The sequence below is a fragment of the Phodopus roborovskii genome, unplaced genomic scaffold (assembly GCF_943737965.1).
Source record: "Phodopus roborovskii unplaced genomic scaffold, PHOROB, whole genome shotgun sequence".
Lineage (NCBI taxonomy): Eukaryota > Metazoa > Chordata > Mammalia > Rodentia > Cricetidae > Phodopus > Phodopus roborovskii.
Window position 1 is genome coordinate 23166477 of NW_026125391.1, and position 15302 is coordinate 23181778.

General features: G+C 51.8%; 1 protein-coding gene across 2 annotated transcripts in view; it reads left to right on the forward strand.

Moving 5' to 3' along the window:
* Ttc7a (tetratricopeptide repeat domain 7A) overlaps positions 1-15302 on the forward strand; it is a 103938-nt gene that overhangs the window by 43888 nt on the left and 44748 nt on the right. For both annotated transcript variants that reach the window (XM_051175222.1, XM_051175223.1), the window contains exons 9-11: positions 5987-6124; positions 6672-6755; positions 11077-11181. In XM_051175222.1, coding sequence (XP_051031179.1) covers positions 5987-6124; positions 6672-6755; positions 11077-11181 — 327 coding nt within the window. The remainder of the gene's footprint in view (positions 1-5986; positions 6125-6671; positions 6756-11076; positions 11182-15302) is intronic.

The following is a 15302-nucleotide window of genomic DNA, read 5'->3' on the forward strand; positions in this document are numbered from 1 at the left end:
TGGAGAGGTAGCTGAGCGTTCTACATCTGGATCCACAGGCAGCAGGGAGAGAGAGTGACACACTGGCCTGGCTTGAGCTTCTGAGACCTCAAAGCCCACCGCCTAGCGGCACACCTCCTCCAACAGGGCGACGCCTACTCCAACAAGGCCACACCTCCCAATAGTGCCACTCCCCATGGACCTATTGGGGCCATTTTTATTCATAACACCACAGCTGGGTTGGAACTTACTATGTAGACCAAGGCAGGCATTGAACTCACAAAAATCTGCCTGTATCAGCCTCCTGTATACTGGGATGAAAAGCATGCACTACCATGCCCAGCACATTCTTTTTTATTAATTACCTTATTTTATGTATGTGGGCATGCACACATCATAGTGTGATTAATGGAGGTCAGAGGGTAACATGTGGAAATCAGTTCTCTCCACTGTGTGGGACCTGGGAATCGAAATCTGTCATCATTGCCAGGCAGTGGTAGCACACGCCTTTTACCCCAGCATTCGGGAGGCAGAGGCGGGTGGATCTCTGTGGGTTCAAGGCCAGCCTGATCTACAGATGGAGTTCCAGGACAGCCAGTGCTGTTGTTACACAGAGAAACCCAGTTGTGGGGGGCAGCATCAGTCATCATATTTGGCTGCAGGTGCCGTCTTGTCTCCTCCAGCTGATTAGCGAGAATGTGAACTGAACTACGGGTTCTATCAGCTCCTGCTCTGATCCCTCAGTTCCATTCCCTAAGGTTCCACGAACTTTTAGCATGGCCTCTGTGCGTGAGGGATTTTCCTCATCACTGCAGCTGGCTCGCTTTAGCTGTGGATGACAAGCTTGTAGACAAGCCTCTAGAGCAGCAGCTGGCAGCCTTGGCTGTGACTCTGCAGTGTTTCGTAGACTGCGGTAAAAGCTGCTCCTGTAGTGCCAACCCACAGCCACTGTCGCCATTGCTCCTCACCTCCGGCATGTCCAGAGCAGCCACCTGGCAGAGGGTATTTGTGGATCCCTGAGTGCCGTAGCCCGCTTTTATGGTTAGAAACTCAGAGTAACTGTATGGGGTCTGTGTGTATGTCTGGTGCCAGGATATGGCATTTGTTATGTGCTAACCCAAGTGGTCAGATGATGGAACGTGTCTTCCAAGCGATAAACAGAAATCACCAATGTTTTCCCAGTAACATAAGGGATTTGATTTATAACTGATTAAGATCTATGTTTTGGGCACACTTTCTTATCTTGAGGGCTGAAAGAGCATTTCAAATTCTACTCACTCATATCTATACATCTACCAGACTACCCACCAGTCAGTCTCTCATCCATGCGGCATGTTTGCCTGCCCACCTGTCCATCCACTCACCCAACGTCTTTCCAACAATCGGTTTATGGATTCAGCACTGCTTGTCACTTAATCTCACTGGGCAGCGGTGCTGTGCTGGACTACACTCAGCACCGTATATAAAATAATAGCCTGAAGCCCTTGTCTCTAGTGCACTCATATGTAGTGCAGGAGTGAGGGAACCAGCTAAATCCTCCATCCTTTTTTGTTGAGCCTGGAAAGAATTCATTGCTGGTGTGGCCTCTCAGAGAGGTACTTGATATGGAACAAGTGTGGGAGGTTGGGGGTGTCTCTGGGACTGGGACCCTGCGCCTTAACTAGCTCTGCGCTGTACTCGGTACCAGGCACCTGGCTCTGTACTTGTCACTCATAGCAGAGCTAGAGTCTTCTCTCTGTGAACTTGTTTGTTCATCTGTGAGATGGAGTTAATGAGGCCTCTGTGGAAGGAGTTTGGGTGGATAAAGTAAGAAAATGAACACAAAGCTATCTCTTTGGGTTGTTCGATGCATGTTTTTGTTCTGAGGGCCAGAAAAGGATTGATTCTGACTGAGTTGTCTTTGAAAACATGTAGCTTGTAATCTAGTTGGAAGATTGAGGGCATTGGTCTGCTATTTTAAAGAAAAGGGCTTCTTAGGCATGGCTGCATTTGGGACTCAGCAGATAAAACACAGTGTCCTAGCTTTTGGTACCGGCTTTGCTCTGACTTAAGGCCTTGCTCTGCAGAAGGCTGCCATCTCAGAGCCTGTGTTTCAGTACCCATGACAGGAAGACTGTGACATCTGCCACAGGAACTGTGTCGCTGGGTAGATGAAGCCTGTCACAGAGCATGGTAGTAGCTCTTGGCTCTGTGAACTGGCTGTTCAAGAGCTGTTGGTAATCGTGTCTGCCAGTGGAGGGCGCCAGCAGGAGCCACACATGATGGTCCTCCAGGGAGGGGGAGCCTAGCACTGGACACACAGATGCTTCCTAGGTCCTTCTTTCTGGGGTGACTGTCCGGGGGTCGGCAGGCCCTGAGGCCTGCTTGCTTGATGGAAAGGCTGTCTCTGTGAAACCTGAGCAGGGCTTTGGGCATCTTGCTTCAAGAACCTATTCTTTGCAAAGAGACAGCACCCAAGACTTTACTGGGGAGACCCTGTCTGCATTTTGCTTTAGGTGCTTCTCCAGCCTCTGATGGTTATCAGTCAAGACTACCAGATATGCTCCCAGAGGAACCTGGAATCGGGGAAGCAGCCAGGGTGAAACCAGGATATCTGGATTTCAGTGAGGTCTTTTCCCTCTGTGTGTGTTGGTCAGTTTACTGCCGCCTCCCTCGGTCTCCTGTAAAATGAGAGTAGACAAGAGGGTGTGGGAAGGATCAGATGCTACTTTTCTGAAATGTTCCATTCCCCCATTTTGATGGGGACTCTAGCTAGGTCCAGGATTAAGTGGAGGACGGGCTCTGCAGGGGTGCCAGCTGAGCCGCATCTGGTGGAGATTGGGAACTGTCTGGGTAGTTGATCTGGTGTGCAGGAAAGCCACAGGGCCTTGAGCTGGCTCTGGATGTCCATCTCCGAGGGCTCAGAGCCCTCCCCTGGGAAGGTCTTACTGCACTACTGTTGGGGTTCCTGGGCCAGATAAGTTGACAGGTGTGAGAATTCCCTTCCCAAGGCCTGCACCTAGGGAGTGTTCCTCAACAAGGGTGTGCCTGCCAGAGGCAAGGATGACTCCTGGTTTTGTCTGGGGACATTTGTCCAAAGGTTAGTGGTAGGAAATGGTGAGGGTGTTGAGCTGTTAGATGACTGGAGTGTGGCTGGTCTCTTGACAGTTAGAAAGATCTAGTCTGGAACAGATTACCCTGGGGGAACCACCAGAGGGACAGAGGTAAGGAATAGGGACACCTCTGGGGGTCCTGCTGGGGACCAAATGCTTGACTTAAATAAGGGCAGAGCATCCCATAGCAGAAGCCAAAAGCTAGGGCACAGCAGGGCGAGCAGGGAAAACCCAGGGAGAATATTCGTCCTTCTCCCAAGAACAGCATAGGGGACGGTGGGTGACAGTAGGGAGAGCACAGAAGGCAGCTCGGTGGCTTTGTACTTGCTCTAACGGATGCGTTCACGTCACTGCTGGATCCGGAAGTCTCTTCCTGATGAAAGCAGGAGTCTGAGGTCATGTGTGTGTGGAGCAAAGGGAAAGAATGTGGTTGGGACTAATGGACAGGCTCCTTGTGAAGCCTGTGGGCCTGTGTGCCCTGAGGGCCATGAGCCCAGGGAAGAGGGTTGGGGAAGGCTGGGGCGCCGCGGGGGAGGAACTGTAAGCTTAGTGGTAGTGCCCCCCTGACTCCGAGGTTTGTTCTGGCTTCAGAGCCACGCATGAATTCATGCCCTGTGTGGCTTACCAGCCAGCCCTAGGACTTCCTTTTTTCTACCCCAGTTTCCCCACCCAAACCCATTACCATGGTTACATACACAGGCACTGCCCAGCAACCAACACTAGGGCTTTTGGTAACCCTGCCCCCCAAGCTATGATAACAGCTGGGCAGACTTCTGCTTCAGGCTGCCCTGTGGGAACCATGTTCCCCTCTTGTACAAAAGCACTAAGGACCCCTCAGAGCATGCCCTCACCACTGTCTGTCTGTTAAGGGAGCAGGCCATCCGGAGGACTCGTCCTGCTTATGTTTCATGTGCTCAAATAACACCCAGTTCTGAAAATCCTCCCCTCCTTCCCCCCAGACACACCCAGAGGCCTGTCCTCTTAGAGGGCAAGGCCTAGGGTAGACAAAGAAGGAGTTTCTGGGCCAGCCCTCGGCTGTCTTCCTGGGCTGGCACACAAAGGTGGATTTATGAAGCGCTTTAACGATTCGAGGAGCTCAGTCTAGAAATGGCATGCCCCGACACAAGGAGTGATGAGCCAGCCGGGGCTGCCAGGACCCTGGAGTATACCCGCGCGGCAGAGAGGTGGGTGGGCTACAGGACAGCAGCCACCCGAGCTGGGAGTGGCTAGCAGGCTGACACAGAGGGCTACAAAGTGCCCAGACTCAGTTGAGCCTTGAAGATAGGAAACAGCGGGGCAGGCTGTGCAGCCAGTGAGAAGTCTCTTAGGAGGGCAGCCAGAGAAAGGAGTTTGTCACCCTGAGGGAAGTAGTGACACTAGGCTCCTCACTCTCCCACCCCCACCTCCTCCCAACATGGCTTCTGTGCAGGGTGAATTCCTCAGTTCTTGAATGTGCCCACCAATGCCCCCTCCGCCTCAAGCCACCTGTGCAGAACACCTGGCCTATCCCTTCCATCCTGATTTCTTCCTCCTACTCAGAGTCTCAATTCCAGTATGCACACGCAGTTGCATCCCATAGCCCCCCACCCCAATCTCTGTTCTTCATCCCCTCCTTCCTTTCCCGCTGCTACCTGGAGGAGCCCACTCACCCACGGTCCCTGCTGGGTGCCTGAAGCTAAGAGCTGCTGGAGATGGAGGAGTGGGGAGGTATATTTCGAGGGTTAGAACGCAGGTTGCGTTCCCACTTGGCTGTGTGTGGGTGGGACTCTCCGGGAGGGAGAGGGATTTCTTGGCGCTTTTCCTTCCTTTACTGTTTGCAGCTCCTGGCTCGGTTTATCAGGTTGGCTCTAGCATTGATCTTTCTGAGGGTTTCCTGCCATTCCTGGCATTCTATCCCAGGCATCCCCTCCTTGGCCATCTGTTTCTTGAGGAGGAGGAACAGCGATCACAGTCATGGCTGAAGAGGAAGCTGTCCAGAACCATTGCCACCAGTTTGTCTTTCTGCCTCAGATGTCCCTAAGGGTGTTAGTTCTTTGGGGCCAGGGGGGCCTGTTAGCTTTCAGGAGCCTCTAAGGGACATGTTTCATCCTAGAGTCTATAAGTAATGGGGTTTCCGTGTCCTAACTCTGCTGGCCCATGAGAGCTCCAGCCTCTTGTCTGCAGGAAAGAGGGTGGCTCAGGGCAGGAGGAGGCTGTGAGGACAACTGGTGGATGGTGCCCTGGATCTGGTGGAACCCACAGTTCCTTTTTCCTTCTGTCCAGCAGGCCAGTTCTTGGTTGGTAGTCTGTGAGGAACAGAGCAGACTCAGGCAGGGAGGATGATGCTTGCTAGACAAGGGCCCCTTAGGCAGGGGAGAGCGGTCAGAGAGGAGCATGCTGGGAGTCATCAGTGAGAGTGTGGGGCCAGAGCTCAGCTCTGCCAGGCCTAGCTATGAGACTGTATGAGAGTCATTTCAGACCCCAGGATGTCGCTTTGCCCTGCAACTATTGGGGCTGATCAGTTACCCTTAGCTCCGGGAAGAAGGAAGAAGGAGCATTAGTGAGAGAAGGCATTGATGATAATAGCCCGAAGGGAAGTGGGGTGGGGGATGCTGAGTGTCAACAGGGTATGTTTAGGTGAAAGGCATGTAGCCATAGCATTTGCAACTGCTCCCTAGGTTAGAAGTCTTGCAGCGTTCCAAATGAATACCAGGCCTCCAGCCTTAGGATGACCCCAACCCCTCACCCCACACACACCTGGGCCAAGGGTCTTCTGTCTTTGGAGAGAGCTCTGTGGGGAGAAGGGAGGTCATTTCTGAGGGTGTGGTCAGTTACCTGGATTGTGACAGCCATGAAGTGTGACTGTGAGTGGCTTTGCAATATGGGCCCTATGATGCTAGGTCCTTCCTTACCTTGTATCTCCATTCCACCCACAGGCAACTAGGGATGTGGTGCTGAGTCGGGCCCCAGAGCAGGAGGAGGACCGGAAAGTGAGCTTGCAGAATGCTTCAGCCATCTATGACCTCCTGAGCATCACACTGGGCAGGCGGGGCCAGTATGTCATGCTTTCCGAGGTAGGGCCAGTCCCCCAACCTACCTCACTTCTTGGGAGTTGGGTCCTTCACAAAGGGAGTCACATGAGGTGATCATTTCCTCACTTGTCACTTTCTTCTCAGTCTGGCCTGCCTTTTACTAGCTTTGTGACCTTGGCAAGTCACCCTAGCCTCAGTCACAGGCTCACTATCTGTGGAATGGGGTTATTAGAAATCTCACCTCAGGGTAAAAACTGAGAGCCCTAACGTGTCCCATAATAAACACTAGTTGTTATTTTGTATTTTGGTGTGTACTTGAAAAACATTTCCACAAATCTGGTTTCAAATTTGCATGTCAAAATGGCCCTATGAAATCATTCACGTATTGCGGAGGCAAGAACCAAGGACTATAGAGACAACTGTCGGGCAGCCTCACACAGCATCACACAGCATGCCGTGGCAGGGACTGGATTACCCCTGTGTTTCCCACTGGAACAAAGCTGCCCTGCAGCACTCTGAAGGCAGCAACCTGGGGAGAGGTTACTCTGTCAAGGGAGTGGGCCGCTGCTGACCAGTTCTTCCTCCCCAGTGCCTAGAACGAGCCATGAAGTATGCATTTGGAGAATTCCACCTTTGGTACCAAGTGGCCCTCTCCATGGTAGCTTGTGGGAAGGTAAGGCCCTGGGCTGTGTGGGTGGGATTAAATGCCTTCTATGGATCCTGGGGAACCTCTCATCCCTCCCTGGAGTGATTTGTGTTGACTGGGAACTGACCCATTGTTGGTATGACTCTATGAGCGTGGATATATAATATGTGCTAGCAATGGCAGGTGTGTCCACATGCGGGTGTGAGTTTGGATGCTTCTCTCTTCCAATGGTCCACCACAAGTCTACCACATCGATTCTACTGGGCTGGCTCTAGGAGAGAGGAACACTGTTCCTGCCCTAAGTAGGCCTGCCTGTGAGTTGGGAACTTCCCTAGGAGGAGAATCTCTAAGGTGGGGTACAGCAGCAACCAACCACATGGGGATCTGGGTGGCAGACTGTGTGATGGATGGAGTTAGAGGTACCTGGGTGGGGACAGCAAAAGAGGCCAACCAGCACTGCCCAGAGCACGCTGCACCGGGTAGGCATTTGCTTTCCATCTGCCCGGCCCCTGCTCCGGCACCCCTCATTTTCTCTCACATCATGACTACACTTATGTAAGTCTCTATTTTAAGCATCGACATGAAAGGAAAATCTTTCTGGAGAAGGGAGCCGAGGGAGCTGGGGCTGAGGACGCTGTGAATGCAGGAAATAAGGTGACATGAGCTTGCAGATGGTTCCAAGAGCTGTAAATACCCAGGGCCCTTTCATGGGGCTGAGGGAATCCCTCGCCCCCCGGCCCATCTGTGTCACATTCCATTTCTAGCCCCACAGCCATCTCCAAGGAGGGCCCTCCCAATGTGCCAGTGCCGCCTGCCTCCACGCATGGAGGAGTGCCAAGCAGCACTGGGTCTCTGCAGTAAGACAGGCCAGGGCCTGGTGGGGACAGGGAGGAGGACCAGGTGCTGTAGTCTTGTCAGATTGCAGGGAGAGGCATTGGGGGAACAGCCAAATTCAGTGGGAGCCTCTTTGAGCATCCTTTGCTGGGTACCTGTCTTTCCAGCCCCTTTTGTATCACATGGACTGCATCCCAGAGCATCTTGAAGTCACAGCATGACCTACTGGCTCTTCCCAGCAGGGTGTTGTTAGATCTCAAGGAAAACTCAGAATACAGACAGGGCCCTGGCCCTGCAGCATCAGAGATACTCCCTGGCACCAGGCAGGATCAGATAGTAGCAGAGCTGGGAGGACAGCAGAACTCCGGGCAGAGGGGGCAGTGTGAACCAAGGGGAGGGGCCAGAAAGATGAAGCAGGAATAGGTGTGTGGGACTTGAAGGTAGCTGCCTGCCTGTTAATCGCCTAGGTGATAACGGTAGGCTGGGGGCGGGGGTTGTGACTGGTGCTTATGCGGATCCTCTGCCTACAGCATAACAGCATTGAGTAGCTTCTTCCTGCCTCCCCCAAACAGGAAACACCTTAGAACAGCAAAGAAGAAACGCCTGGAGTAGTGCACTGTTATGTGGATAAAAAAAAAAAAAAAAGCTACCCCCTTTAAAACAAACAAGCAAACAAAATAAAAAACACACATCTATCCACAGAAGTTAGCTTTTTTGAGGGAGTTTCTGAAGGATCGGGCCTCAGGACAAAGCACCACAATTGTCTGGGACTTAAGGGGTTTTCTTCCTCCTTAGGGGGGAAGCTGGAACCTAAGAGGTCCAGACAGCTTAGCATCCAGTCTCTGGGAAGTCATTCCCTGCTCTGGCTCCCTCATGATCTCGCAAGGTGGGCACAGGGAATTGGAGTGGTCAGTGAATGCCTTAGATGCAAGGCTCCGCCCAACCAGGCATGCAGTGCACTCTGCCTTTTCCAACTGCCCCCTGGGAAGTCTGCATGCCAAAACCATTTGCCTGACTGCCCTGGCAGACCTCAAAGGAGTGGCCAGAGCCTGCCTTTGCCGAGCCCAAGGTGGGAATCCAGGTTCTGTACCTTCCAGAAGGTGCGGCTGGGTGGATATAAATATGCCTGGTGTTTCACCCCACAGGAATAACAGATGAGTTCTGTGGCATGATTTAGGTCGTTCCCTCTCTTGGTCTCCATGCGGCAGTTGCATTGGCTGCGTTGCTAGGTAACCAGCATGACAGGGGGGGGGGGAAGAAGCCTGCTGCTCCTACTGCTGGATCCTCAGACGGCTTGGCTCCTTAAATAGCAGTGTTTTTTGGTCTGCGTGGGGGGTGGGGAGGGAAGGGGTGGGGTGGGAAGGAGTGGTGGATTGTGGAGGGTCAGGACTAAGAGAATCCTGGTTTCAGGATGCAAAGGTCAGCAGCTAAGGAAAGCCGGGGAGAAACCTGAGGCTTGCTGGGGTGTGTGGGTCAGGGACAGTGGTGAGGGACTTAGTGTGGCGCTCCCAGGAGAGCGGCTCTGTGGGGCCTGGCGGCTCTCACACAGCTTCCTTGCTGCAGTCCACACTGGGCACTCCCAGCAGGCCTGCCATTTCTGGCCCTTTCTTGTGCTTGCCCTCACTGCTGCCCTCCTCCTTTCTGTGGCCTCCTTGGAGGTTACGTCTAATGCCACTGCCCCACCCCAGTGCAGGCTGGGATGAAACCACCTACAATTGGTCTGTTTTCTGATAACTATAATAAAACAGCCCAGGTGAAAGCATTTATAATGAAAAGAAGCTGCTTTGCCTTAGGGTTTTGGAGGGCAGGTTGTCAACACTAGCTTCGTTCTGGTGAGGACCTCAAGGCAGATGACATGGCAGGAGGGTGGGCAAGTGGGAGAAACTGTAGCAAGACAGGAAGACAGACAGAGCAAGCCGTGCTCATTTTATACCCATTCCTTGCAAGACCTAATTATGAAGAAGCCCAGTCCTTTTAGGGCACGCACAGTGACCTAACCAGACCCCACTAGACCCCATCCCATCATGGCTCTGCTAGTCAGGGCTAACCACTCTGAGGTTCAAGGGCCAGCACATGGAGTCTTGGAGAACACACTCAAGTTTATGCAAACTATAGCTCAGAGCCCAGGGAAATCTGTAACCCTGGGTGGAAGAAAGTTCTTCCCTAAATGGTGGGGAACCGAGAGGTAAGGTGGGGGATGGGGACACGCACATTCCAGTCATATCCTACTGCAGGCAGATGAGCCTGCCAGAACCCTCTTTTCCTTCCTGGCACCCCTAGAGTTCCTAGGGAAGAAGGAGGCTAAATTAGAGTGAGGAGCTTAGTCCACAGTGGGACCCAGGACATGGTAATTGTCCTGAACACACCACACACACACACACACACACACACACACACACACACACACACACACACACACACACACACACACACACACACACACACACACACACACACACACACACACACACACACACACACACACACACACACACACACACACACACACACACACACACACACACCTACCGCTCCAGGAAACCAGCTTCCTCTGGCAAAGGTCATCACCACAGAGGCCACACAGGGGAGTGGTTAAGAGTTAGGCCCAGGCTGTGTTCAAACCCTTGCTTGGTCACTCTCAGGCTCTGTGGCTCTGAACAAACTGCCTGTCCAGCTCTCTGCTGTAAAGCTGCCTGTCTGGTAGGGATGTTGTGAAAATCCAACACTCTCACAGAGGAGTTAGCAGACTTTCTGTAAGGGGTGGGTAGTGGTTGGTTTCCACCAACTATTAATAGCCAGCTTCTCGGCCATTCCACCAGCATGGCATCACAAAGCAGCACAGATAGGACGTAAACGAATGGGCCTGACCGAGTTCCAATTAGACCTTATTTACAAAAACAAGCAGCGGGCTAGATTCAGCCTGCAGGTTCTTTTGGCAGCCCCCGACTTAGAAAGAAAATGCCTGGTACGTGATAAAATCTCCACTATTATCTGTCTTTGCTCTTGGTATGGGTGACACACCTGCCCTTCCCTTCTGGCCCTTACCCGCCTATCCTCAGTGGATCCTGGTTGAGTCCTGGAGCCCTGTGGGTCCTCAGCTTCCTGTCTGGAGGTTCTCTCTGGCCCTCCCATCTCTTCACCTTCCCAACCTTTGCACATCTGTCTGGTCCTGTCACCAGCTCCAAGTACAGGTTTAGAGATTTCCCTGTCTGTTTCTCAAACCTCTATGGTTCTGATTTGCATTCTTTTTGGAAAGCTTCTGTTTGTCATGATGTTAGTTGTTGTCAGATCTCCAGAGGGTGAGGTTCATGATCTCATTCTTCAAAGGTGGGAAACAAAACTCAGAGGAGGGCTTGCGGCCAGGGACTGTCAACTGGCGTCCTCCCGCTGGGCTCCCTTCCTGGATCTTTCAAGGAAAGGGGTACAGAGCGAGCACTGTTGGGAGCAGAGGACACCCCAGAGAATGGGGACCTAAGGTGGCCAGTGATTGTGTCCCCTACCCTTGCTTTTGCAGTCAGCCTACGCTGTGTCGCTGCTTCGTGAGTGCATGAAGTTGCAGCCCTCGGACCCCACTGTGCCCCTGATGGCTGCCAAGGTCTGCATTGGGTCCTTGCACTGGGTGAGTGACCTGTGGGGGTAGGGCAAGCATGGCTCAGATTCAGTAACCTCCTGGGGGAGGGGGGACAGGGGACTCCAGCAAGTGGGAACCAGGTGAGGGTGTGTGCAGCAGAAGAAAGGGCACCACCTTGCGTAAGGACTCGAGGAGAGTTCCTGAAGACCCACCAACCTTGATCTTGGTATAGCCCTTTGCATTATGGTCTCCAGAGACTCCGACAGATGGAAAATAGCAGGGGTAGAGGTGGTAGGCGACCTCAGTTACCTAGACTGGCCTATCAGAAAAGAGGCTTCAGATGACTTCATATCAATAGAGAAGCGGAGGGGTCAAACTCCGCCCTCGCCTGAGACAGAACAAAGATGGCCTCCTTGCAGTCCCTTCTTTGTTCTTATTGCACCTGTGAGGACTCAGGCATTACGCTGCCCTGCCCCTGTCACCTGGCAGAATGCACTCAGGCAGTGCCCTGGTCAGCCCAGGGTTCCATGAGTACTAGTCTGCTCAAAAGTGCAAAGGACCCTTTAAAAGAAAGCACTTGTGTTCTCTTTCCTGCTGTTCCGGGGCAGACAGGACTTTTCCTGTCTCCCTCTTCTCTTCTGTCCTCCCTGTCTCTGTGTCTGTTTACCTCTTTTCTCTTTCCTTCCTCTCCCTTTCCCTTTCTAATAAACCTTCTCACTAAACACTATCTGCCCAGCATATTGGTGGCTCTGCCTCGGTTACTCTCACCTGCCTTGGAATCCGCCAAGGTTCCCCTCATGCTTTATCTAATGGCTTCCCTAGGCTTCTTTCTGGGTCCTGCTGTCTGCTCTTCGTTGTCTACTGAGGTGGCTCTTAGGAGACTCTAGCTCAAAGGGTACTTCTTCTCAGCTGATGGCCTTTACTGGGGATTAGTGAAGGTACTCCCAGAAAATCAGTAGCTTAAACAGTGAGAAAACCTAGCCTGGAGCCCTGAGCCCTGAGCCCCTGGTGTTTGATGAGCTCAGACCCAGGATACTGGATCCTAGGGAGTACTACACTAATATTATCTCTAATATGCAGATAATCTTTGCTTGCTTTGGTCCCTGTCAGCTTCCCAATGTCAGGGGGAGTCCGTTTTCTATGCTCTGAGTGACACAGAATGAGTTCCTCATCCATCTCACTTGTCACCTTGTACCCCACGTTATCCTCTCCAACAGGCTAAGGAGCCCCCATTCCTTCCTCTGCATTCTAGATCCAAAGCAAGCACCCACTCTGTTGTAGGTGGCATGCAGCTGCAGGCTGCAGCAAAGAGTGCTGGGAGCTGGAGATGCCAGGGCTGTTACCCAACCCCTAGCTCAGACTCCTTCTTATTCCAGGACCCTGGAGAGGAAACCTTGGGCTCATTCCTTCCTTAGTTGAAGCCCAAAATACCCATGTTTCTGAGAGCAGGGCTGGGGAGGGCATCTGTGCTCCCCCGAGCTGCCAGCTCCAAGGAGCTGTGAGTCCACCCAGCCAATGGCACCCTTGCCAGGAAGCCCTAAATTTAGGTCTTCCCACCGTGGAGGAGCCGTTTCCCTCTGCAGCATAATTACAGTGATTATGTGCATTCAGATTACATGGTAATAAAATTAGGATCAAATCAGTCCAAATTGAAATCAGATGAGTTAGGAGCAAAGTAATCAATGACAACATAAATAGAAAAGCCCAAAAGGAAGCTGAAGCATGCAGACTTGTCATCAGGAAAGGGGAGAAAGGCGGGCAGTTACCAGGGGCTGAGGCTAGTCTGAGTGTCAGCCTGGTCCGAGTTCCGTGAGGAATTAAGACAGGGTGGGAGCAGGGAGGAGGGCGAGCTTCTAGAGACTTAGATCCCCTCCCCACTCCCCTCTCTTCTTTCCCTAAAATTAGTTTTTCTTCGTTTCTATTTTAAGTGACTAAGTGTTCTCCTTGCATGTATGTGTGTGTAAGGCCCATAAAAGCTAGAAGGGGGTGTCAGATCTTGTGGGACTGGAGTTAACAGGGTTATGAGCCACCATGTAGGCCCCTGGAGTCTAACCAAAACCCTTTAGAAGAGTGGCCAGTGCTCTTAACTGCTGCTGAGTCATCTTCCTTTTTCTTTGTTTTGTTTTGTTTTTTCAAGACAGGGTTTCTCTGTGTGGCTTTGGAGCCTGTCCTAACACTCGCTCTGTAAACCAGGTTGGCCTCGAACTCACAGAGATCCGCCTGCCTCTGCCTCCCCAGTGCTGGGATTAAAGGCATGCGCCTTGGACCTCTTAAAGTCTGGTTTGTACTCACCTTGGACATTGATTGAACTGTGGTATGACCCTCTGTGCTTTTCAGGGCAGAGCTATGTCTTCCTCAGGCCTGTGGGTGATGCTGGAAAGAGCTTATGCCCCTGCCTTCCAGGAACTCTGTCCTTCATTGTGAACTTTGTCTAGTGTGGGCTTTGTTTCCAATTAAGTACCTTCTCCACTTCCTTTGCCTTATGCTCTGGCCAAAAGGCAAATTTGGGAAGCAGATAGAAAAGAAGATGTAGATATTTTCTTGGATCCCTCCAAATACAGTTATTTAAAACTGATTTAATTTAAAAAGTTGGAACCCCTTCAGGAGGCGTAGAGGACAGGGCACGCTTGTATATTGTGTGCCACACAGACAACAGAAGAGGTAAAATCAGACATAGGTGAGCTCGTTGTGCAAGGTTAGGCTTAGGGTTACTCAGGGTTAGGCTTAGAGTTACTCAGGGTTACCGTTACTCCTGGGGGAGCAGCATGGGTACTGGAAAACGCATAGGCTGTGGAGAATAGATAGGGTTCAGTTCCTTTAGTCTGCTTTACTCACTAGTGTGTATGACTTTGAGGGAGTGGTTCACTCTCTCTGTGCCTCAGTTTCCCTGTCTATTATCTGGGAAGAGATGTGCCCGCTAATAGGATAGCTGTGAGCCTTAGGAGGTGGTGTGTCTGCATGGCACTTTGTAAGTCAGGTATGTGACAAATGGGTGCCATTATTTTTCATAGTACCCCGTAAGCACTTAGGAAGGAGATGCCTTTGCTTTCACTTTTCAAATCCAGGAAGATGGATTGTTCACAAAGCAGGGAAGAACACCGGCTCTTTGCCTCCATCTTGCAGAAGCAAGAAAGTGCCTATTACTCTCTGAAACAAAGAAGCAGATTTTCCACAAAGTAGCTCTGGGGTCTACAGGAAGGGACCCAGGAGAAACTGGAGGTCTTTAAACAGAGGACAGCTGCTGGGAGCTCAGCTCAGGTGGAAAACCTGAGGCAGGACCCTCTGCTCAGTGCAGGTGTACGAATCTGCCCAGAGATGGAAGGCAGCCCTGAGCCCTAGCAAGTGCTCCAGCTCAGCCGAGTCCGCTGTGCAAGGACCAAATTAGGAAAGCCTCAGAGACCAAGGAACTTGGGAAGGCACAGAGTGTTTCCTTACTTACGAAGAGCAAAAGCAAACCACCGAAGGGGGTTACGCTGTGTGGTGCATCATTCTTCCCAAGTGTCAGAGGGAGGAGAAAGTGCAGAGGCCAGCCATGGCACTCTCAGACCTGCCTGGACTGGGGTCATAGCTCCACCACTGGCTGAATGGCCAACTGTAGGGGTGGGGATGTCACACAAACTCCCTGTGACCCGTGACCTGCCATGTTCCTATGACATGGCTGTCAGGTCTCAGGCTGTTCAGAAACAGAGCAGGGAGGACATTCCCTAGATGGCAAGATCACCCAGCTGCTCTGTTAGAGACAGTATCATAGTGGGGTCAGGGAGGAGACAATACTGGGAATCCATCACCTAGATGTGTTTTGATGAGAAAGGGCCTCATGCCATAATCTGAGCTGGTGGCAGAGACTACAGTCTCCAGGAGGCTACGGGAGGAAGTGTCTAGAGTCTAGTCCTAAGGTTCCCAGGGGGAGGAGACTGGCAAGGGGACTTGTTAGAAATAGTGTTGGGTGGCTGAGAACCATCAGATTGAAACTGCATTTTTAGATTATGGGTCAAGGATTCAGTGGGTTGTGGAATAGAAAAAGAATAGATCATAAGAGAATGAGGTGGGAAATATCCTGATTTATTATCACCTATGCAGGAGGTGAGTGTATAGTAGGCAGTCTTTGGTTGCTTATCTCAACCTCAGATGGGAAGATTTGCCGGGTACCCACTTGTCCTGTGTAATCT